The sequence below is a fragment of the Pleurodeles waltl genome, chromosome 6 (genome assembly GCF_031143425.1).
Source record: "Pleurodeles waltl isolate 20211129_DDA chromosome 6, aPleWal1.hap1.20221129, whole genome shotgun sequence".
NCBI lineage: Eukaryota > Metazoa > Chordata > Amphibia > Caudata > Salamandridae > Pleurodeles > Pleurodeles waltl.
The window spans coordinates 542,649,669-542,674,650 of NC_090445.1; the positions used below are offsets into that span (position 1 = coordinate 542,649,669).

A 24,982-nucleotide genomic window follows, 5' to 3' on the forward strand; every position below is an offset into this window, starting at 1 on the left:
AAGATCCCTTGGAGAAAGAGCAAACAAGCCTTGGTAGCTGCAAGAGTTGTGGTGCACAGGGATATTGTTCTGCAAAAAGAGGCAAGGGCTTACCGTCTTCCAAGTTAGACAGCTGGCAGAGAGGACCAAGGGGACCACTCCTGACCACCACCTGCGATGCAGGATTAATGCAGTTTCAGAGGAGAGCAGATCCACGCAGCCAGTCATAGCAGTTGGTGCCTGTAGAAGAGGGGAATGACTCCTCCACTCTAAGGGAGATTCCTTCTTATTTCTTGGTGCAGGCTGGAGTCTTGTTCACCTCAGAGGACGCACATCCGGGGAAATGTTTCAGTTGCTGAAGGGAACCAGAGAAACAATGTTGCAAAGCGCAGTCATCACTGGAGTTGCAGATTGTTTGTTCCTGAAGAGTCCAGTTGTGGTTCTAGTGACCAGAAGATGAAGTAAACGATGCAGAGGAGTCCTGGTGGAATCTTGCATGTTAAATCTGAGGACCCACCCAAAATGGAGACCCGAAATAGCCCTAAAAGGGGGTTTGGTCACTTACAAGGTGACCATCTATTAGGAGGGGCTGTGACGTCACCTGCCTGACCTGGCCACTCAGATGCTCCTAGGGGCCTTTGCCCATCTTAGATTGAAGATGGTAGAATCAAGTGGCCACCTAGAGGAGCTCTGGGCACCATCCCTGGGGTGGTGATAGACAGGGGCATGGTCATTCCCATTTCCTTTGTCCAGTTTTGCTCCAGAGCAGGGACACAGGTCCCTGGACTAATGCAAACCAGTTTATTCAAGGAGGGCACCAAATGTGACCTTCAAAGCATACTGGAGGCTTGGGGAGGCTACCCTTCCAAAGCCATGTAACACACGTTTCCAAGGGGGAGGGTGTTACCTCCCTCTCCCACAAGAAATCCTTTGTTCTGCCTTTCCCTCCCTGAGCTGGTCAAGAAGCAGGAGGGAAGAAACCTATCTAAGGGGTGGCAGTCGCACTGGCTGCCCAGAAAACTCCAGAAGACTGGTAGGAGCAATACTGTGGGTCTTCTAAGGTGCCCTCATAGTGCATGTCATGATACAACCAATACTGAAAACAGTATTGGGGTATGATTCTGACATGTTTGATACCAAACATGCACAGGTTTGGAGTTAACATTTTGTAGCCAGATCACAGGTAGTGTGACCTGTGTCCAGTGCACGGGTACAATGGCTTCCCCGCACTTACGAAGACCAGTGCAATTGGACTGGAGTTCATAGTGGCACATTTGCTCATGCAGGGGTGCCCTCACACACAGGTGCCTGCACCCTACCCTCTGAGCTAGGTTGGCCTACCATAGGGATACCTTACAGTGATCTGGTGAAGTGAACTGTGGTGAAAGGATACATGCACCTTTTCACGCAGGCTGCAATGGCGTGTATGCAGACATATTTTGCAGGGGCTCCCATGGGCGGCATAATATATGCTGCAGCCCATGGGGAACCTCTGGTGCCCTAATGCCCTAGGTACTTAAGTACTTCATACTAGGGACTTGTATAGGGGCACCAGTATGCAAATTGTGAGGTGTGCAAAGTCCTAAACAGCCAAATTTAGAGGGAGAGAACACAATCACTGGGGTCGTAGTTAGCAGGATCCTAGTTAAAACAGTCCAGGCGTACTGACAGTAGGAAAAAAGTGTGGGTAACCATGCCAAAAAGAGGGTACTTTCTAGCAGGGGCCCCATGTGAAGCCACAGCAGCACCCACAAGCGCACACCATAGAGAAAGGGCCCCAACTGTGAGGAATGTTCTTGCACTCCAATCTGGCTGGCACATTAAGGGGCCACCAGCATCCAAAATGGCAGATGATGCCACTGCAGTAAAGTAGGAGAGCACTAGCCCTCATGCCTCTTATGCAACCTGTGAGAGCAGCATACCCGCATAACCCAGTCAATGCACTACCAACCTTCAATGAGCTGGTGCACCCGTTCACACCAGCAACGAGGACAATCAACCCAAGGACATTTGAGCACAACTCAACCACTTCAGCAGGTCAGTGACATTAAGAGACCTCATTCTTCTCCAGACAGATATCAGTCTTGAAAAATAATTCTGATTCTTGTCCAATTGCATGACCTATCAAGGGCACACACAGTGGAAATGGACATGGCCCTTATGTCCAGCCAGGCCGACACCTAATCTATCAAGACAGAAGAGGTAAACACATCAGAATGCAGTCCCCCACAAGAGGTGCAGGTCCAACTGACCGCACCAGTGGACCATGATGCAGAAATTGTGGGCATGAAGATCACCTACCAGGCAACTGCTCCACCCAGGAAAAGACATGCTCCAACTGAGGAAAACCTAAACATTTTGCAAGAGTCTGTTGAAGGAGACAAAAACCCTGTGGCCTAGAGAAGACAATGCCCATACGAGTGGTCAGATACCTTATGTTCAAAGAAGAAACTTAACAAATGGCCCAACCTAATACTCTGCCTAAGTGCAAGACCGTCAGGAGATGAGCATCTTGAAAGACGAAGACATATTCCTAACATCCTACACAGGACACATGAAGCAAAGCTGAAGACTACAACTGATGTGAGAAGTACTCATATCAGGAACAATAGTCAAGGGCAACATCTACACAGGGGAGTCAGAGAATGTGATGAGCAACAAGCAGTATGCCAACCTGAAGCCAAAGTCAGTCCTGTTACCCATGAAAATGAAAATCTACACATTGGGGGGCCACAACTGCTCCCGGTTTTAACAATGATTGACATCATGATAAGGAATGGAAAAAAGCAGACGCCTTCCAAGTTCCACATTGTTAGGGGAGAATCCAAGACTTTCCTAGTATGCCCCATGGCCGAGGGCCTTGGTTTACTATTCTTCAAGCCACCCAAGTGGACCACATAAGAGCCTAATTCCCCAACCTGTTCTGAGGACTAGGATGTCTAAAGAGACCACGAGTGAATATGCATTTTTATCTACAGCCATTTGTGGAGCAAGAACTTGAGAAACTTAACATCATGAAAATGGATCACGCTCCATTCCATGGATGGCTTCAACAGTTATAATGGAAAAACCCCAACAGACAGGCTATGCATTGGCATGTGCCTGCCGAAAAAGCAAATCAAATGGGAGAGGCACATCACTCGTATTATGAACATTATAGTTGCTGACTTCAATGGGGCCAAATGGTTTTCGAAGCTCTACCTTAATGCAGGATATCATCAGCTGCAATTGGGTCGATACATAACCACCTTCACAATGCACCTAAATCTGAGTAGGTATAAGCACCTGAACTTCAGAATCTCTTTGGCAGTGAAGTGATTCAGAACACCATCCCTGAGACACTGTCCGGCCAACAAGGCATCATGAATATAAGTGATGCCATCTTTTTATATTCAAAGACCCTCGAGGAACCTCACCGCAGACTGCATGTAATGCTACAATGGTTAAGTGACTATGAAATCACACTCCACTGCAAAAAGTGCTCTTTCTCTGAGACAAAAATTAAATTCTCTGGCTATGTCTTCACCAAGGAAGGCCTTCAATGGGACCCCCGGAAATCGCAGGCTATCCAACACGCTCAGGTTCTCTGGAACACCACTGAGACCATTTCCACCTATACCTGTGCGGGCGCTCATTCAGATTAATCACTGACTATCAGGCACTAGTCTCCCTGTTCTGAGGGACAGCACCACCCCTTCGTATTGAATGAGGGGATGTGCAATTACAGCAATACCAGTTCACTGTTGTCTACAAACCAGGAGTGGGGAACCCAATGGACTTCCTGTCATGCCATCCTGTAATGCATGAGAAAGAGCCAGCACACAACAACCCCCAGACTAAAGAATACATATGACTAATGAGCCAAGGCTCATGCCCAAAGTCGCTCACCGTTCCGAAGATCAGTCAGTCAACGGTTGAAGATGAAGTGCTCCAAAAGGTAATCGCCAATCTCTGCGACAGTATGTGGTAAGCATTCTTAATGGACCCCCCAACCAGTGGATGAACCCTGACAAGAACAGACTATCACAGTAAGGAGTTTTAGAATTGAACTGAGCACCACACCAGACTGGTTACTAAAGCATGGCACTGCATCATCATGCAGCCTCAGTGGTAGAGCTGGCATATTTAGGATACCATAGGGGAGCAAAAGCCCGCTTTGGAGGGAAAGTATGGTTAATTGAATTTGATGATGCTGTTGCCAATCTAGTAAAGCAGTGCCTTGCATGGCAACTAGCGAGCAGAGCCCCCACCCCAGTCACCACAGAAGAACACTGCAACTCGCTGCAGTCAAAGGTCATCCTCGACTTCAGCAACTTTCTAGATATGTGCCTCATGATGGTGGTGCTGGATGGCTACTCAAAATATCCCATAGTGAAAATGACAGTCAACGGTATTCACCAAGGTCGGCCCCTTACTTGAGAAGTTCTTTGCCCTTTTCGGCATCCTAGAAGAGATAAGGATGGATAATAGACCCCAGTTTCAGGGGTCTGACTTCTAAGTGTTCCTACGGCACCTTGCATCAAACACTGGAATATAACACCACAATAACCGGAAGCCAACAAGATTTTGAGTGCTTTATGCACACTCTAAACAGCACACTGTGTGTTGCAATAGATGAGGAGCTGGACTCAGACACCAGCCTCCATTGGTTCTTCTGGGCATACCTAAATACCCCACAATGCTTGACACAATGCTCCTCATAGACCATAATGTTGAGAGGTGAAAGACTTGACACAATTCCCCCCTGCATTGGCTGGGAGGCACCAACCTATAAACTGGAGTGTACACAAGAGCAGAGGCAGCAAAATAATGTCAAGGCAAGTCAAAAGAGGAGAGCCCACATCTCACAGCTAGCCCTCGATGACCAAGTGCAAATCCGAGTTCGGCAGCCAGGGTGGAAGCTCCGCATACCATATGAGACAGGGCGATGGACAATCACCACCAAGAAAGGCACCATGGTAACAGCACGTCACGTAGATGAAACAGCCACTAGGAATGTGTCATGGTTCAAAAGATTTATGACACCACCAGAAGGAGAACACCAGGAAGCAGAAATGATGTCACCACAAATCTTCACAAATGGAGCATGGCCACCTCAAGCAGTCCTGCAAAGATGCCAAACAATACTGATTTCTGGATCAGCAACGGGGATGCAGTGCCCATTCCACCAGGAGACTCAGGAGGCATTGAGGACCACCCAGAGCCACCGGTATAATCTTTGGCTCAATCCAGGCATAGCCAGAAGCTCAGGGAGTTTGAGTGCCTCACTTAAGAAATTCAGAAGAGGTGTTAAGGGTGAGCCAATGTATGAGGGGATGCAGTGAGCCACCCAGCCCACATCGTTGACCCCGATTCTCATGACCGCCTGCACAACCCTATTGCTGGGTGCACCCACATGTTGTAACTAAACAGGATTGCCACTGTTCCTGGATAATCCCAGAACACAACCTAGAGAGTCTGTCTGGTTTCCTGCTGCACAGCGACTTAGGACTGAACCAACCCCAGCCAGCCGAGCTCAGCAACCCACTACCCAACCCTTTTCATGTTGTTTATTCTCTTCCCATCCCAATGTTACTCATTCTCTCCCACCCCTTCTGTGATGGTTCTTCCCTTCTCCCCTCCCCTCTGTTGCATATTCCCCTCCTCCCATCCATGTTGCTTATTCCACCCCCACCCCATTGTTGTCCCTATTGCTTTGTTCCCTTCCCCCAAATGCCATAAGGAAAACAAAGCGCTATGATGCTGGCACTTCATAGTGTTTTTTCTCCACCCTGATGACAACCATCCACTCTCTGGTTGTTCACCTCTACCCAACTGGCAATGCCAATACCTCGCCCAAGATCTTTTGCTTTGCAAATGCTTGTTAAAAACTATCCATAACTTTCCCAATGTTCAGTTTTTCACAGCCAATAAAAAGAAAAAACTTATGCATATAGCATAATGCTTTACACTAATCAAGCATTGGCAAATATGATCGTAATGCTTTTGGTCTTGCCAGTAATGGAGACTGTTAAAATGTGACAGCATTGCCAAAACCAATAGAGATGACCGGCCATGATAAAAGTATCAAAAACATGGTTTTCTATACTTTCTAAATGGTACCTGCATTGTGTAACTTCACATGAGTCGTAATGGCGTGTTGCATTGCTCAGTGCAGTGGCCACTTTGAATATATTGAAAACAGAGGAGTAGATGTATTAACATATCATGGAATGGAGCGCAGTAAACAAGGTTGCTGTGCTGTGTTGCATGTACGTGAGAGGGAGAAGAAGAGAGTAGGACAGCAGCAAATCTTCTAAAGTTTGGTGCTTCTGCTCTCTTCCCTAGTGCTACGTACTGCATTACCAGGCTGCCTAGCACCATGCACACACCTTTGTCATAGTTCAATAGAGTCTGTGTGAAATCTAGCATAGGATATGTACTGGTATCTTTCCAGGTTAAAATACCATGCTTAGACAACATTTAAAAATTATCCCACTTTGGATGTACGCTGTGCAGTGCAGCACACATGCAAAGTCGAAAACGTTTGGACCAATGAAAACATTTCTCTTTTTTAATGCCTATCTCGAAGAGGTGTCATTTTGTGGTGCAAAGGCCTGTCTCCTATTGTTAGTAGATAGGGTTGTGTATCAAAACCATACCTAGTTGTATTGAACGCCCCTTGATGCAAAGTAATTGAAAGCAGAGCGGAGCACTGGTTATCGTAATTTTCAAGCAACTTTAGCTCCGGAAAGTAAATCCTCAATAAACATTTGTGAGACAAATCCAGCGCAAATTTGCCCCAAAGTTTGCTATACTTTGAAGATGGTCCCTACATTATGTGAAAGAATATCTGTTGTGCCATTGTGTCATATAAATAGACTGCCATTTTGAGATTATAGAAATCATTACTGTCTGTACTTTCAAGATTGCTGTCGAATATGACAACCGACCTGATTCAGGGTGGAGACTCCCTACATTTTAAGCCAAAAATGACTATTTCAGCTGCCCCCTTCATGATATTGACTCTGATTCAATATTCTTCATTGACCCTGACCATGGTGGCGCCGGAAGTGAACCATTGAGCAAGACCTTTAGACCCTGGCATTTATCATTTTGCAAACTAAGCGATGACGTGAAGTGGACGTGTCACCTGTGTACACTCATTTGGCAGACGCTGTGTCATTTTAATGTGCTGTTTTTAATTGGTAGATGCCAACCTTGAAGCGGTAAATACAAAAAAATATTTTAATTCGTGTGAAAGCGCATTTTAAGAAAGTGCCTCGGCAAACAATAGCTGCTGTAGGAGCATTCAAAAAGTTTCCGAAAGTATTTTTTAAACAAAAAGCATAGGAGGGGAGTGGAATCAAGGTAGTCGTAAGGGGAGATCAACAGGAAGAGAAGAAAATCAGGAGCAACAAAGGAGATTGAGGCTGCTGGGGGGGTGGAGGGAGAGGGCTAAAATAAAACAAAAATAAAGAAAAAGCCAGGCATTTAGGAGCGGAAGAAGCAATGGACTTGATTGAGAGGTGAAGGAGGGAGAAACACAGTGTGCAGGCGATTTGAGTGGGGAAACACTGCCAGGGAGTGCTGAAAGAAAAAGTAGTTCCCTGGATGTGAGTACTGAAAGGATACAGGTCATGCAATCAAAAGGGTGGTAAGGACCTTATGCTCCAACGGAGGTACAAACAGAAAAAGATGAAGAAGGAAAAGTAGGAAGAAAAAACAAGCAAATGAGATTGTCAAGAAAGCCAAGCCGTGGTAAGCAATGACCACCCAAAGCCTGCTATCATTGTTGCCATTGCCCATTTGACAGCAGACTGCTAAAAGCAGCCTGTAGTTGTCAGCTAAAAAAGGGCACAAAGAGGCACAAGAAGGTGCAGTGAGTCAACAAGGCTGGCATCTATCGCGCCACAGAGCAACACCAGAAGGGAGGGTGGGAGAGGAGTCTATGTCTGATTGAAGAGGGAGCAAGGTAAAGTATGCAAGTACACTCTAAAGAAAATGGACAAGACCTGCAATCCCACTGATTGGTAAACAACAACTGAAACAAAGAGTTTTATGATGTCAACATTGGCAGGATACTATTTATCCAATCAAAAGGAGTAAAGAAGCTATGCCCCGTGGGTGGGACAAACACAGTAGAGGAACAAAAGTCATTCAGTGAACAGCAAGTAACTGAAATTGACTAAAAGCCATCTAATTATGAATCAGAGTATTGTATACAGCGTTCTCTGCCTGTAGGGAGCAGGGGTGCAAAGCAGCCCCCTACCGACCCTGCAATGCAGTTGGCCCATAACCCTTCAGGGCACACCCAAACCTTTAGAGAGGTCCCATTAATCCCAAAGCCAGGATTCAGGGGACCCTCAACAGTTTCGGCAGGAATGACCCATCATTTTGCATTTCACCACTTATAGGGAGAGCAACCTTTTATGAACAGGTTCTAGTTGTGGATTAACGCAGACAACATAGCAGTAGAACAATCCCACAATAAACGTATCTATAAATCTGTTTGTAAGTAGCCCAGGTGTTAAAAAAGGTACAAATATGAAAATCCTTACCAGACCATGTTTATGTGAACATATTTTTGCTTCTTACATTTTAAGCCTTCACAATATTGTGCAATAACCCCCAGAACATTGGTATATTAATAATGTTGTGTTATTGAGAAAAACATCTATCTTGGTTAACTTTGGTGACTACAGAATAAAAGCAAAGATACTGTCTAAGGCTATTAAATATAAAGTTTATCACATAACTGATAATTTCTCATTTAGGGTGTTTTCGGATTTGTCTATTTTGGCAGCCAGACGTAGCAAAGAGTAAAGAGGCATAATTGACAGTTTCAAAACCAAGGGTGCACCAGCTGGCATTGTTCAACAGTCTAAGTTGAAAGTCTTCTATAAGGGACATGTGCATATTTTCCAGACAACTGAACAGGCAAAGGGCTTTCTAGAGCAGAGTAATTCAAAACGAAATGAATGTCGTATGATCAAAAAAAAAAAAAAAGGCAAATTATCTTATGAAGTATTTATCGGCCAAATGGAGCTGTTTGTTAATTAATGATTATTATAATGTATATAGCAGTATGATGTAAATTCCTCGATTCCTCGTTTTAGGTAAAGTACCACCAATATGTTGGGATTCACACTCCAACCCTGTCAGACTCCTGCCTTGGTGCCAATACAATGAATCATCAACTAGGTAAATGAGGGATCAGGAAGGGGGAGGGAGGGAAGAGCAATCATAGAGTCCCTAGACGGGAGGGCCTTGGGGTCAGATCGCTCGGGGGAGGGGCAAGTGGGGTGCACAGGGCAGGGCTTCTGTGGGACAGGGAGAACAGGAGCTGGTTCAGGGAATGGCTTAGGGGGAGCGCGGGTGGTTGGGTCAAACAAATCAGATATAGACATGAAGTAACTGTTACTAATACAGGCTGGAAGATGACAAATGACAAGCTAATTAAGGGAAGGTAAAGGTAAAACCTAAGGTAATTTCCTGCAATGCAAACGGAATCTTAAATAGGTGGAAATATGGGGCAATGTTAACGTGGCTGCTATCATTCAATCCTGAAGTTATTTTTTTTTCAAGAAACTCATCTGAAAAGTAATATTCCCAAAGTACATATTCCAAGGCAGTATTCAGTAGCCCTATTTGCATCGTCTGGGCTGGCAATTTATTTAGGTAGCAGAGTTGATTGGATTACAAAAAAGGTCTTTAGGGATCCTAAGGGAAATGCCTGTGGTTAAAAGTATTACAGCCAGGAGTGCAAGCTAACCTGGTCAACTATCACAGGCTGGTCACTGATGAAGTGGAGGCATTAATGCAATTGCACAACATAGCAATGAGTGCAGTGGGACCCATTATTATTGGAGGAGATTTTAACTATATTCAGGATGTCATAATAGAAACCTCAAGCTGGGGGAAGAGACAACTAAAACCGAAAACAATGAGAATCATGAATATAATAAAGGCTGACTTTCAGTTAACAGATCCTTGCCAAGAAGAGCATCTTTTAGCCGCTCAGTATACTTGCATTTCACATTGTTCGAAAACAGCTTCTTTACTAAACTTTTTTCTAACGTCTCGTACACTGAAGAATCTTCTTCAGATCACTCAGCAATTATGGCAACAACAGAGCTAAAAGTAGTCAGCAAGGAGAGACCTAGATGGCAGTTAGACAGATCCCTACTCAGCAATCAGCAGTGGGTTGCAAATATGAGAAGATTTATAGAAGAGGTCTTCCAGGTAAATCAGCATACTGCATCTTTATTTGCAGTATAAGAGGCTTTTAAAGCTACAGCTCAAAGCTATATTATATCTTTTAAGGCATTCCAGAATCGGCAGTGAGAGCTTTATGTTAGAGAACTTCAATTGGCTATAGACCAGGCCACAGATGCCTGTATAACAGTAGAGGGCCTGGATGCTGCAAAGTGTAATCTTGATTGGACTGGATGTAATTTAAGGGATTTTTTATCCTAGAGGAAGTAGGTAGTTCAAGGGCTTATCAACCAATCAGTTTTTGTAGAGCGCAACTACTCACCTGTGAGGGTCTAAAAGTGCTGGCGGAGGGGCAGACAGATCCTCATCCGAAGAGCCACGTCTTGAGGTTCTTCCTGAAAATGGTGAGTGATGGGCTTTGTGAGAGGTGCAGGGGTAGGTTGTTTCAGCTCTTTGCTGCGAGGTAAGTAAAGGACCTTCCTCCAGCAGTGGTTTTCCGTATACATGGGATGGTGGCCAATGCTTGCTGAGCAGAGCGGAGGAGTCTGGCGGGGTTGTGGAAGGAGATGTGATGGTTTAGGTAGGTCGGTCCAATGTTGTGAATGGCTTTGTAGGTGTGGGTTAGTAGCTTGAAGATGATTTATTTCTCCACCAGGAGCCAGTGGAGGGTCCTCAGGTGTTAGGAGATATGTTCATGGCAGGGGAGGTTCAGGATGAGTCTGGTGGTGGTATTTTGGATGAGTTGCCGCTTTCTGATGTTTTTTGTTGGGGTTCCGGCATAGAGTGAGTTGCCGTAGTCAAGCCTGCTTGTGACTAAAGAGGGGGTGACTGTCCTGCGGCAGTCTACTGGGATCCATTTGAAAATCTTTTGGAGTTGGCGGACGGTGTGCCAGCAGGAGGAGGTGACCGTGTTTACCTGTTGGGTCATTGATATGGTGTAGTCAAGGATGATTCCTAGGTTGTGGGCGTGGTCAGTCAGAGAAGGCGGGGCGCTGAGAGATGTGGGCCACCAGGAGTAGTCCCAGGCTCAGGTGAAGTTTTCAAAGTTGATGAGCTCGCTCTCTCATCCAGGTGGCGACAGCTTTCATTCCTGTGTGGAAGTTCCTTTTGGCCTCGTCCGGGTTTTCAGTGAAGGATATGATGAGTTGTGTGTCATCGGTGTATGGCACAATGTTCATTCCGTGGCCTCTGACGGTGGCTGTGAGTGGTGCCTTGTATGTGTCAAAGAGTGTGGGACTCAGGGAGGATCCCTGATGAACTCTGCAGCTGACTTAATAGGTTCAGGTGTGTAGGGCGGGAGCCTGACTCTCTGTGTTATTCCAGAGATAAAGGAGTGGATCCATTGCAGGGCTTTTTTGCAGATTCCTGCATTGTGGAGTCTGGTGCATAAGGTGCAGAGAAAGACAGCGCTGAAAGCTGCTGAGAGGTCAAGGAGTATGAGTCGTGCAGTGTGACCACGGTCTAGGAGAGTGCAGATGTCATCAGTGGCTGCAAAAAGAGCTGTCTCTGTACTATGGTTTCTGCGGAACCCGGACTGGGAGGTGTCGGGTGAGTTGTTGTCCTCAATGAATTGCCACAGCTGCGAGTTGATGGCCTTCTCCAGTACTTCGGCCGCGTAGGGTAACAGCGAGATGGGTAGGAAATTCTTTAGCTCTGATGGGTCAGCCGAAGGTTTCTTCAGGAGGGGGCATAGCTCTGTGTGTTTCCAGTCTTCGGGGAAAGTGGCTGTATTGATGGAGCAGCTCATTGTGTTGCGAAGCTCGAGGGCGATGGATGTGCTGGCTCTGATGTAGATGTGGTGCGGACAGAGGTCTGTGGGGGCTCCGTAGTGAGTGGTGATCATGATGCTTTCTATTTCCTCAGTGGTGAGAGTGGACCATCTGAGGATGATTCGGGTGGGTTCTGGGGGGTGGGTCGAGAGTAAATTCTGACGTTGGACTGGTTCTCTGGGAGGAAACTGTTGTAAATGCCCTTGATCTTGTAGTGGAAGAAGGTGCCAAGTTTGTTTGTGGAGGCGCATTTAGGGATCCAGGAGTTGAGGTTGCGTGCTACGGTGTTGGCATAATCGGAGGGAGGCGGGGGTGATTTTGCGAATGTTGTTGTGAGTTGCTCATTGATGATTTCATTCCATTTCCTGTGGGGGGCCCTTTGGGTGAGGGAGCGGCTTCTGGGTGCGGAGCTGATGAAGTGTAGGCAGTGGTGGTCTGTTCAGCCTAGGGTAGAGATAGTTTTGATGGTAATCCAGTTGCTTGAGGTAAAGATGGGGTTCAGTGTGTGTCCTGTGGCATGTGTGGGTGTGGTGATCAGTTGCCTGAGGCCAAGGGTGGCAAGGTTGTCTAGTAGGGAGGTGGTGTTTTGGTCATTGCGGACCTGGAGGTATAAATTCAGGTCACTGAGAAGAAGGTAGTTGGAGAACGCCAGGGCCGGGGGTGTCGATATCAACAATGGTGTCAATAAATGCTGGACGAGGCCCGGGCGGTCTAAAGACCAGAGTGCCGTGGATGGAGGAGTTGCGATCGGTGTGGATAAGGAAGCGCTTGTGTTCCATTGAGGTGCAGTGCTCCTCCGTGTTGGCAGTGATGTGCAGTGAGGGCTTGCATATGATGGCAAGTCCTCCTCCAGTAGGGGAAGGCTGGTCCTTCCTTAGGATGCTGTAGTCATCCAGTAGAGCAATAGCCAGAGGTGGGGTTGGTCCAGGTCTCAGTGAGGAAAGCGATGTCTGGTCTGGCGGAGTCGATCAGGTCCCAGAGTTTGGTGGCGTGCTTATGGAGGGAGCATATATTCAGAAGAAGGCAGTTGATGAGGTTGTGGTGGGTGTCGGGATTTCCAGGTGTCAGCAACAGATAAATGAGGAAAGTGAACAAATAGGCAAATATTTGGCTTGGGCTACCAGTCTAAAGCAGGATAACAGACAATTCATCAAATTCGGGATCCAGAGACAAATTTAACAGTTTCACAGGAGGAGGCTGTAGTTCAGGTTTTCATGCAGCTTTATGGCAGAATATATGGGAGTAACTATTCAGTCTTACCCTCACAGATCGAGCAGTATTAGAAGTCAATTTCCTTACCCAGGATGTCAATACCTGTTCAAAAAGTTATAGTGCAGAAGATTACATCCTCTGAAATAGCAGAAGCTCTCCCAAAGATGCCAAGTGCAAAAGCATGTGGCAGTGATGGCTTTCCAACAGAATTTTAGAACATTTTCTCAGAGGAATTAGTTCCTTTTCTGACTGATCTATATAATGCAATATTAGTGGGCAAAGAAATACCCTTGACATTTAAAGAATCAATAATAGTGAGGTTTTTTTATTAAAGAATAAAAGCGCACTGAAGCCTGATTCATATCGTCCAATCAGTCTTCTAAATGCAGACTATAAAATCTTAACAAAGGATCACTCTGACTGCACAGCAATTAATTCTTAGGGATCAAAACGGCTTTGTAGCTAATAGACTAATGTAATCAAATACTAATTTCCTAATTCAGTCAGTCGACTACTTTTTGCCCAATACAATTCCTGCGGTAATAGTAATGTTAGACGCAAAGAAAGCTTTCGATCTGTTAAACTGTGATGCTTTGCTGTATAGTCTGATACAATTTGGATACCACTTGCAACTTATATTGATGATAAGAGCATTATACCAGGGAGCCCAGGCCAGGATTATAATCAGCTCAAAGATTAGAAGCACAATGCTGATTAAGAGAGGCACCCGTCAGGGCTGTCCACTCTTCCCCATATTGTTTGCTTTTGTTATTGAACAGCTGGCTCAGAAAATGTGCAGCTCGAGGGAGATCATGTCGCCCATAATAGATATGCCTAAAATTAAGCTCTTCACTGATGATGTTATTTTATATCTAAAACCAGAGTCCAACAATATAAAAAACGTATTGGATAGAATTAATAAGCTCACTCACATAGGAGGGTATAAAATCAACAAAATTAAAACAGATTCTCCTATTTAACGCAGAAATATAGAATCTCCCTTCCTGTTTGTGTCAGCAAGCAAATTTATCCCAACCCATTAGATATTTGGAAATATATATATCATGAAGAATTATGGCCAACTGTTTCAGTTAAATTATGTGAGGATGCTAAAAAAATCACAAACACTTTTGGAAAGATGGATGGTTCGCCCCTTGACTTTGATAGGGAGAGTCTCCCTAATTAAGATGTCAATACTCCCACTTTTTCTTTTTTTAATTCAACAATGTTCTGATAAGTTTTATTGGCTCTTATTTTAGTGAAATGGATTCCATGGTATGAGGTTTTATATGGAGGAATAATACCCCGAGGGTAAGGTACTCAATCTTACAGCTTAATAGAACCCAAGAGGATTTGGTATATAAACGACCAACACACACAATGCAGTCGGAAAGAGTCCAAAATTCAAAGGTATTTCAGACAGATCCATTCTGCATTGACAAGTATTCTTTTATTTTGAAATTCCAATTCCATTCATGCTTCCTGTATAATTCTTCAATAAAGTTGGTTCATACTTGACAACATCACGTGTTTTGTCACAAAGTGAACTTTATCAAGGCCAAACTCAATAATATTCAAGGCGTCATTTGGTCGCGTCCATATCAACAGAGTATCAAATCTGTTAGATGTAACGGCACAAATTTGAAGAGATCTATCTTCATATCCTTGTAATTTGTTCTGGAAACAGGACAAAAACCCAGACCCTTGCTGAGTACATTTATTTTATCATCCGACAAAGTAACATAGGAAAGATTGATAACTTGTACAGTATCCATATTGCTCATAATATTCATAGCAGTCGCAGTTGTGGTCTGGGAAACTGCATTCATGTCCTTTGGTTGCGTGAGGTCGATCTTGTGGTCATGCTCTCTTTTTTGTCTGTGTCCCTTATGTTTGCCTCCCCTCCTTGTTTTGTGGTTGGGTTCTATTTCTGTTGTGTCCCTTTTATGTATCTCTCTAATTCTAATAAAAAGAAAGAAGAGCCGTCCCCCTCACTCATGTTTGTTTTGTTGGTAATCACTTTCTCTATATTGTCAGTCCCTCCACTAGAGATACTAGAGATGTCAGTTATGCTATTTGAAGTGGATATATTGATCCTATTAGATTTAGACTGTACGTTCACACTAATGTCATCAAACTTGCGAGAAAAGGTAAAAACCCGACCACTGCGATAGTCATTATTGTCCCTCCTTAACTTTCTCATTTTTCTGTCTTTTATGGCAAATTGGTGTGCACTAAGTCCCTTTTTTTAATATTGTAGTATTTCTCCATTGCTTCTGGAATTCTTAGATCTTTAATCTCTTGTACTAAAATTGTTATATCTTGTAGGAGTTTATCTCTCCTTCTTTCTGTATGTCTAATAAGGATGTTGATCATTCCAACCAAGGATAACTCAATTAAGTGTTCCCATTCTCTTAAGAGATCCTGGTCCAGATCGTCAAAAGATGGAAAAAAGTGGATTTGGCACTCCCCAATTTTCAAGTTTACTATCAGGCCACATTGCAGGATATGTTGGCCCATTATTTGGAAGGCAAAGACAGCTTGGAAATATTTCTATTAGATTGAATGATTGCAGAATCAGCAATAAGTCTCCCAGCATTTATACCACCAAACTCCCCCAAAAAAACTCACTAGAAGTGCATCTGTGAGCTTAGTAGGAGGACAGAACTATTTTGTAAAATGTATCAAATACCCCCAAGTTATACCTTTCTTAAATTACAGGAGTGTAATTATTTTGGTCTCAACCTCTCAGGTTCTGTGATAGGGTAGTTGTTAGAAATTGGGTTTTTGGTTGGCAGTCAGGTTACCCTCTGTCCAAGCAAGAACCCTCACTCTAGTCAGGGTAAGTCACACACAATCCAAATTATCCTGTGCCCACCCTCTGGTAGCTTGGCACTGAGCAGTCAGGCTTAACTTAGAAGGCAATGTGTAAAGCATTTGTGCAATAAATCATACAATACCACAATATAACATCACAAAAATACACCACACAGTGTTTAGAAAAAGATATAATATTTATCTGGGTATTTGCAGGTCAAAACGATCAAAGATGCAATACGAATTTGTAAAGATATCACTAAAAAGTGATATGAAGTGTCTTAAGTCTTTAAAAAGTAAACAAAGTCTCTTTCAAGCACAAAGTACCTGGTTTGGAGTGGAAAATCTCCGCAGAGGGCCGCAGAAGAGGAGATGCGTGGAAAAATGGTGTGTGCGTTGGTTACGCCCCTTCACACACGGACTTGTGTCGTTATTTTTCACGCGGGGAGACGTGCGTCGTTCTACGGAAGGAAAAATGGTGTGTGCGTCGGTTTCGCCCCTTCACACACGGACTTTCGTCGTTATTTTTCACTCGGGGAAGACATGCATCGTTTTCCGGCACGCGGACAGTCTCCTTCTATGGATCGCGGGACTACCAGATGTCCCAGGGTCTGTGCGTGGATTCTTCGGCTTGTTATCCGGCTGTGCGTCGTTCCGGGAGGCTGTGCGTGGAATTTTCTTTCTCACGGCAGGCGTCGCGTCGATTTCCCCTCTGGAATTCGGGCGGCGTTGTCCATGCGAGGCTGTTTGTCGAAGTTCCGGTCACACCGCAGGCGTCGCGTCGAGCGGCGTCTTTCTGGATCGGCGCGCAGTGAATTTTTCACTGCGGAACAAGCTGTGCGTCGAAATTTTCGGCGCACGAAGAGTCCAAATGAAAAAGAGAAGTCTTTTTGGTCCTGAGACTTCAGGGAACAGGAGGCAAGCTCTGTCCGAGCTCTTGGAGAGCACTTTTACAGCCAAATAAGAGTTCAGCAAGGCAGCAGGCAAACAGCAAGGCAGCAGTCCTTTGTAGAAAGCAGACAGGTGAGTCCTTTGAGCAGCCAGGCAGTTCTTCGTGGCAGGATGTAGGTTCTGGTTCAGGTTTCTTCTCCAGCAAGTGTCTGATGAGGTAGGGCAGAGGCCCTGTTTTATGGTAAATTGTGCTTTTGAAGTGGGGGTGACTTCCAAGAGTGGCTAAGAAATGCACCAGGTCCCCTTTCAGTTCAATCCTGTCTGCCAGGGTCCCAGTAGAGGGTGTGGCAATCCTTTGTGTGAGGGCAGGCCCTCCACCCTCCCAGCCCAGGAAGACCCATTCAAAATGCAGATGTATGCAAGTGAGGCTGAGTACCCTGTGTTTGGGGTGTGTCTGAGTGAATGCACAAGGAGCTGTCAACTAAACCTAGCCAGACGTGGATTGTAAGGCACAGAATGATTTAAGTGCAAAGAAATACTCACTTTCTAAAAGTGGCATTTCTAGAATAGTAATATTAAATCCGACTTCACCAGTCAGCAGGATTTTGTATTACCATTCTGGCCATACTAAATATGACCTTCCTGCTCCTTTCAGATCAGCAGCTGCCATTTCAACAATGAATGAGGGCAGCCCCAATGTTAGCCTATGAAGGGAGTCGGCCTCACAGTAGTGCAAAAACGAATTTAGGAGTTTTACACTACCAGGACATATAAGCTACACAGGTACATGTCCTGCCTTTTACCCACACAGCACCCTGCTCTAGGGGTTACCTAGGGCACACATTAGGGGTGACTTATATGTAGAAAAAGGGGAGTTTTAGGCTTGACAAGTACTTTTAAATGCCAAGTCGAAGTGGCAGTGAAACTGCACACACAGGCCTTGCAATGGCAGGCCTGAGACAAGGTTAAGGGGCTACTGAAGTGGGTGGCACAACCAGTGCTGCAGGCCCCCTAGTAGCATTTAATCTGCAGGCCCTAGGCACATATAGTGGGAACCACGGACTGGGGTAGGGTACGTCCTGGTCACAGCAGCAGACAAAAACGTCATTTAGCGCTGGACCATTGGTCTGTGTATTCCTAGGATGCGCGTCTTCAAGTTTAGGACGGGCACGAGTTAGGAACGACTGGTTCCACGTTCATGTAAGTGATTGTTACTCCCCCCAGCTAATTGCGGGCTTATAGTAACTTGTATACCTTGTTCGGAAATATATGTGGCCCTTAGTACTTAGGAGATACACATAGTCATATAAGGTCCTGATGAAGCATCACTGGATCCGTTTGGACCACCAGGATGCGAAACATGTTGACCCATGAGAGGGTAGATTTTGGAAAATTCCCAGACCCCTCCTTTTGATACATTTTTTCACTATAAGAGTGATTGATCTTAATTTCTCTATTCACTCTTCTGACTATATATTTTTAACCTTGGCCCTGACCGTCCATCTGGTCTAATAAAATCCATTGTCTCAGTGGCGGTTTTGGTAGTCAATTTTAAATCACATTCTTTTTTGATCTCCGTTGACACTTCAATTACCTTTGGGGTCACGGCACCACCACATAAAAAGATCTCCGGCAAAGAGCCCCCCCTCACGGGGTGGTGCCCGTCAGACATTGCAGCGCCGGTCTGACGAGGAGCAGTGCCTATGATGAAGCATGACACCCTATGGGTGTGTGAGGCCTCTTGCTCCTAGAATTTAGGACCCCGGTCACTACTTTCTGTTTTACATGGTTGGAACAGTGTATTACTTATTTTTGATGTTTCCATTTGGAGGATATACACTGGACCATAATTCCTCCTGATCCCTCCCGTATTTTGACTATACTAGGGACTTACAAGTAAATTAAATAGCCAATCATGGATAAACCAATCAATAGTACAATTTACAGAGAGAGCATATGCACTTTAGCACTGGTTAGCAGTGGTCATGTGGCCAGAGTTCAAAAGCAAACAACAACAGGTCAGAAAAGAATAGGAGGAAGGACGCAAAAGGTCTGGGGATGACCCTGTCAAAAAGCCAGGTCCAACAGTAGTGGAATAATAAAGGCTTCAAAGAGCTGAGTGATTTCCTAGTAAGAGTCAGATATATGACATGGGAAGAGGTCTCAATACGTTTGGAGGATATGGGACCTATACTTAGTTTTTTCCAGACCATCTATTTGCTAAGTACTAATATACCAGTAACTAGTATACAAGAACACCCAATATGGAGGAATCTGATTAGGTGTAAACCAGTTGGTACAGGCAACTGGTACATATTACAGGGAGATCAGTTTGTGAAATTATCACATATTTTAGGGAAACATTTTTCAAAACAACACTTATAATTTCAACAGATGATTGGAGGATAAATTCTGCACTAGGACATACAACTTTAAGGGCAGCTAACTATAAAAGAATGTTTTTCCTCTCCCGATGGATAGTATACTATACTCCTGAGGCTTTACATAAAATGTTTCCAGCAGTTCTGGATCAATGTTTTCGTTGCCATCACAGGGGTAAGGAGAATTGGTTCCATATTTTTTCAGATTGCCCCAAATTGACATTGTTCTGGTGGGAGTTAAATAAGGCAATAAATTATAGTTTAAATTCTCAGATTGAGGTTGAGACAAGCTTAGTTCTGTTTGGAGTGTCTAAGAAATCAGGTAAACTAAGTACATGTGAGCAATATTATATGCTATTGCTTTTACGGTAGCTCAATCTTTAGTACTGCAAAATTGGTGGACTCAAATAGTTCCTACGTTCCAAAATTGGTGGAATAAGATGTTAAGAACTAAGAAGTATGAGGAAGCAAACGCAAAAAGAGTTGGGAGTGCAAAAAGGTTAGTGGCCATATGGCACCATTTGCCAGTGTCCTAAATACTGCAAAGGTAGACAACTAAGGAGAACTACAGCTGAAGTATTTGAATTGAGGTCAAGACAAGTGCAATATGTTATATTATATAATAACATTAAGTAAAGATTTTTTAATTTTTTTCCTAAATATTGCAAAGGTAGATAACTAAAGAGTAGCTGCAGCTGAAGTGTCTGAGATTCTGGTCAAGACAGGTGCAATATGCAATGTATCGAAAAATATGATTAAGTAAACCTAATTCTTCTGGACTGATTTAAGTGATGAGACCAAGCCATAATGATGTCACTGATTTCGAATCATGTTACAGTACTGAATGTTATCTCTCCATAAGTATTGATTGATTGTAAGGATTATGCCTGAAATAAACAAACAATTATAAAAAAAGTAAAATAAAATCACATGCTCACCTCATCCCCTTCAGGTCCTGATGTTGAAGCAATCTTGTCGAGATGGGATTGGAAAAGTTGGATTACTGCATTGTGGACGAGGTCGTATTGCTCCTGAGGATCACACGTGCAAAATTAGAATAACAGATTGTGAAAATAGCAAAAAACATCAACGAGCGGCATTGTGGAGGTACCAGGTCCATACTCTCAATGTGAGGGTGCTGTTGATGTTCCACAGCGGCCGTTTGTGTCTATAATTACTGACTTCTCAACTAGACTGCCACTCCTGCATACCTGCCATCTAATATAACCAGTGGCGGCCGGCAGCTTTAGGAGGGAGGGGCGCGGGCGGGGCACACACACACACTCATTCTTTCACACACAGACATGCACGCAGCGCACGCACATCCATTAACAACACTCATACCATTCAAACATGCACGCACGCACCAAACATTAATTTTAAAACATCACACACTCGTTCTTTCACACACGCACGCATGCACATCCAGTAACAACATTCATACCATTCAAACATGCACGCACGCACCAAACATTCATTTAGAAACATCACACACACACTTACCTTTGGCATCCAGGTCCCAGAAGGGTTGGGACTGCTGCCTTCCCTACATTGGCTGACCCTAGGTCAGCCAATGAAGGGAAGGCAGCAGTCCCAGCCTCGTCACAGAGTGGGATGGGGTCAGTGAGACTGCTGACCCCACCGCACTCTGTGACGAAGTGTCACTGATTGACACTCTCCCTGGGCACTTCAGGGCTTAAACTGAAGCGCCCATGGAGAGTGTCAATTGGTGACGCTTTCCTCGTCACCCAGGGGAGGGCCTCGTGGCACCTTTGCTGGGCTGAGGAGGTCACGCCCATAGGAGCTGTGATCTCCTCAGCCCAGCAGAGTTCAGCTCAGGCAGCCAGGAGTCTGTGCAAATCGCGCTTGTCTGCTCCTAGCTGCCTGACCTGAGCATGAAGAGTGTCTGTCAGGCTGACCTTTGTTCAGCCTGACAGACACTCTTCATGGGGGGCAAAAGGTGGGGGGGCGTGGCCCCTCTGCCCTAAAGGACGGGCCGCCACTGAATATAACACGCTTCAAAAAGATCTTGCGGATATTTATGTCCTCCCAGCCAAAGACAGGGATGGATATTTACTGCCTCCTATATCATCTTCACTAGGGTTTGCCCACCTTACCTTCCTTAAAGCAAAACTATGCGTCTGCCTCTACTGCCATGCACAGTAGTACCAGCTTCTTTGATAAGATGGCCCACTCCTACCTCAAGCATTTCCTAAACATTCACTCATCTCACATTTCACTCTGCCTAATGATCTGATAATAACCTAATTTAATAGTGATGTTAGAGGTATTTTTTCAATATTTTTCCTTATTACTTATTCTTAATTTTTTTCAGAGCCTTAACACTATTGGTCAAATCATATTTCAGTTTTACCCGTTTCCCTCTAATTTCTATCAGTCATTTCAGTGCTCTGATAGATCAATGTGTGTGTTAAAGCATAATTTCCCTAAAACATGATTATAAAATACATACGTTTTACAAGCAATTCAAGTAATTTAAATAGTTCATTATTTTTTAAAATGTGTATGGTGTTCTATTCCAAATCTATGCTCAGCTTCCTTTCTTTTTCCTGCATGCCCTTCTTCCACGTATATATTCAGCTACAAGATATAAGCCTCGGGCTAATCGAATCTCACAGGCTCAGGCCTCGGGCAGAATAGCTATCTCCCAGGTCAAGTAGTTTTTCCAGGCTCGCTCCTCACAGAGAGCTATCCTCAGAGTGCTTGTATGACACTATATCAAAAGTGTTAATATGGAACTAGAAAAATATCACATCCAATCATTGCCTAATACTACAATGGCAAGATAAGCATATATTTACTGTTCCTGATTCCACATCCATGCACTCTACTTACCTTGTAAGATAGAGGTTATTGCGATGTTGTGGGTGCAATTGTTTTGCATGCAATATATAAATCTTATTTAGTGGGGGCTACCCGCTGAGTGTTGCAGATCTTACAGAGGTTCAGGCTTCAGATAGCAGAGCTATCCCTAAGGTTACACTGGTCATACAGGGTTGGATATCATGCAGCAGTATACCCATCATGTTAGGCAGGATTTACGGGCTTAGGTAGCCTGTCTTCGTCCCACAACCTTTTATTTTTCACTCTCACTGTCTGAATCACCACAATGTCTTCTTCGTGCAACACCCTGAGCATCACATATGGGATGAGGTAGGAGATCCCAATATATTTGTGTACAGTAGTGGTCCTAAACCCCAAAAACCCTTATATCCCACTCCAGTGGATCTTTGGATCTTGTCTCCTAGCACCCAGCCTTTCTCCCTCTCTACTGTAGACCAGGCCTTCCCTTCCTTCTTTGTTTACCTGCAATAACCCGCTCTACTATAAGACATCATCCTTCCCTCTGCATCCCTGCAACCCATGACCTGCATTATCTACCAATGCTCCATTTGCAGCACACTTTTCCTTGACTTCTGCAGTCAATGCTGCCTCGCCCCCCAACAGGCCTTCCTCCTGCAGCTCTTGCCGTGCTCCAATTGTGGCATCCTGTCTCTTTCCCTTCAACACACGTTACTCCTGCAGCCTTCTACCTCCTGCAACATTCTTCCTCCCCTCTCCAGTAGCCTTTTGTACACTTCTTGTCTTTTGTTATCTTCTGCAGCCTTATGCCTCTTTCCATACTGCAATTCACCCCCAGCGCTTCAATCAGTTGTCCAGCATCATCCAGCATTCCCATAGCACCTACAAGCCGACTTGTTTCCCGGTCGTACAGCACCTAAATCAGCAAACTACCTTTTTATGTGATCCTCCATCGAACCCCACGAGCTCAAATCCCTCCCACACTTCCTACATCTTCACAGAACTGTCTGCATTGTGTGTACAATATACGGAGTTCAGGCACTCACATAATAATTAATTCTCTTTGCAGAACGACTGAGGTGTCAACAGTTCCTGGTGCCGCATCATTGTGACAGATTGCTCCTCACTTAATAAATCTGTCTCCATTGTGGTTTCTTGTATCGAAGACAAGAGTCTACCACTGTGTCCTATTCTGCTGACAGCAACACCTGATGTGCCAGAGATAGCCTGTATTCCATTACACACTTGAAAGTGACTGTTCACCTGCAGCTGGATACCGTAGCTTTTTGGTTTCCCGAAAAGAACATGCACTTCGACACAACTGGGTCCAACTGATAGTTTAGGGCTTACTTTGTGGGGAGAGGCAGTTAGTCAGTCTCCAACTGCCACTGCATCTGATGTTAGTTAACCAGCTGGATTATCTAGAGTTCACCTTTTTCTTGAAAAAGCTAGGAAGACCTGGGGAAAGTTTGGACCAGAACCAGAATTCTGGTGGTCTCTCTTGGGAGGGGGTTGAGGAAGTTGATACTGTTGGGGAGAAGGCACAGAATATACCTAATAACTGAGGACAAGGTTTCTTGCCGCAGCTGCCTGAAGAAACAGTGCCTAGAATGTAAAGAATCTGTCGTCACAGACAGGAACTCAAATTAAGCCACTCGTGTGAAGTGCAGTGAGGGATTTTGGCAAGAACACGACTACCACCATCAGAGGTCTGAACAGCTGCCCAGCCAGCCTGGATATTGAGGTCCTACTATAGCTGTTTTGTTTATGAGTGGCACTCAAGAAAGCATTCTGAACATGCCATTAACACTACAGGGAAGATCTCCTATGGTGGGGAGGGGGTTGGGGGTGCACAACCACATACCTGGATGCATCTCCATCTGGAGTGCTAGTAAAATTAAATTGGAGTGAATGTTACACATTCCAGAGCTGCCGACTTTGGATCTGGGAAGCAACTGAGTCTTGGCTTTTGCTCAACATCCTGTGATTCTGGGCAAACACCATCTCCCCGTGCCCACATCAAATGAATGCCTCCTTGTGTAAAGTAACTGGTGCTCGTGTAAAGCACTCCAAAACCTCCGGGTTGAGTTTGTGCTATATACAACTGCAAAAAAGTATATTGTACTAGCTAATATTTTACATTTTTCAGAGTAGATTAGAGATTGCTCTAAGTTTTAAACCAGTCTCATGTTAATGAGCGTTTCACTGAGAGGTACAGACATCAATTTTACTTATAGCAAATTGACTAATGCTTCTCCAGCAGTCCTTAGACCACACAGCTATCCACAAAGTGAAAAAACAGAGTGCACATCTAGGCAAATGGAATTGCTCATAATAATGTAGGCTAACATAGATGTCCAAACATTAAATGCAAAACTTCCAATTCAAGTTGATGCTGATTTGTGTGTTGATAACAAATGAATGAATATGACATGCATCTAGTGGCCAATGTCTCAATAATGTTTGAGAGCACTAGATAGCACAAATCAATAATTTGTAACAACAGAATTTACGAGGATGGGATATCAGTCAGGTTTGTGACGGGAGAAACCATCAGCCGAGGTCTAAATCAGGCCCTAGGACTAGAATTCCCCTTGAGGGTTATGCCATCTCTATTCTTAAAAGGCAGGTCCCATGTTCGTTTTCCTTTGGAAGACAAACAGAAGATTTGATGGTAGCAACGAAAGAGGAACGTTCAACATTTCTGTAAATAGGCGAGAATGACAAACGAGGCTTCCACTGCTTCCGGATTGCCACGTTGCCCAGTGCCAGCACAACCCATTAGCACCCATAGACAGCCTATGGAAAACAGAGGGAGGAGTCCTGTGTACAAAAGATTATTATTTTCCTGGAAGAGCTAGCTGACACTTTCAGGTGTCAAAGTCCACCCGTGGTCGGAAGCAACATGTATAG

At 44.6% G+C, this 24,982-nt stretch overlaps 1 protein-coding gene across 10 annotated transcripts in view; it reads right to left on the reverse strand.

Moving 5' to 3' along the window:
* Nucleotides 1-24,982, reverse strand: part of PTPN22 (protein tyrosine phosphatase non-receptor type 22) — a 638,407-nt gene that overhangs the window by 231,959 nt on the left and 381,466 nt on the right. For all 10 annotated transcript variants that reach the window (XM_069238710.1, XM_069238708.1, XM_069238709.1 and 7 more), the window contains one exon: nt 20,185-20,277. In XM_069238710.1, coding sequence (XP_069094811.1) covers nt 20,185-20,277 — 93 coding nt within the window. The remainder of the gene's footprint in view (nt 1-20,184; nt 20,278-24,982) is intronic.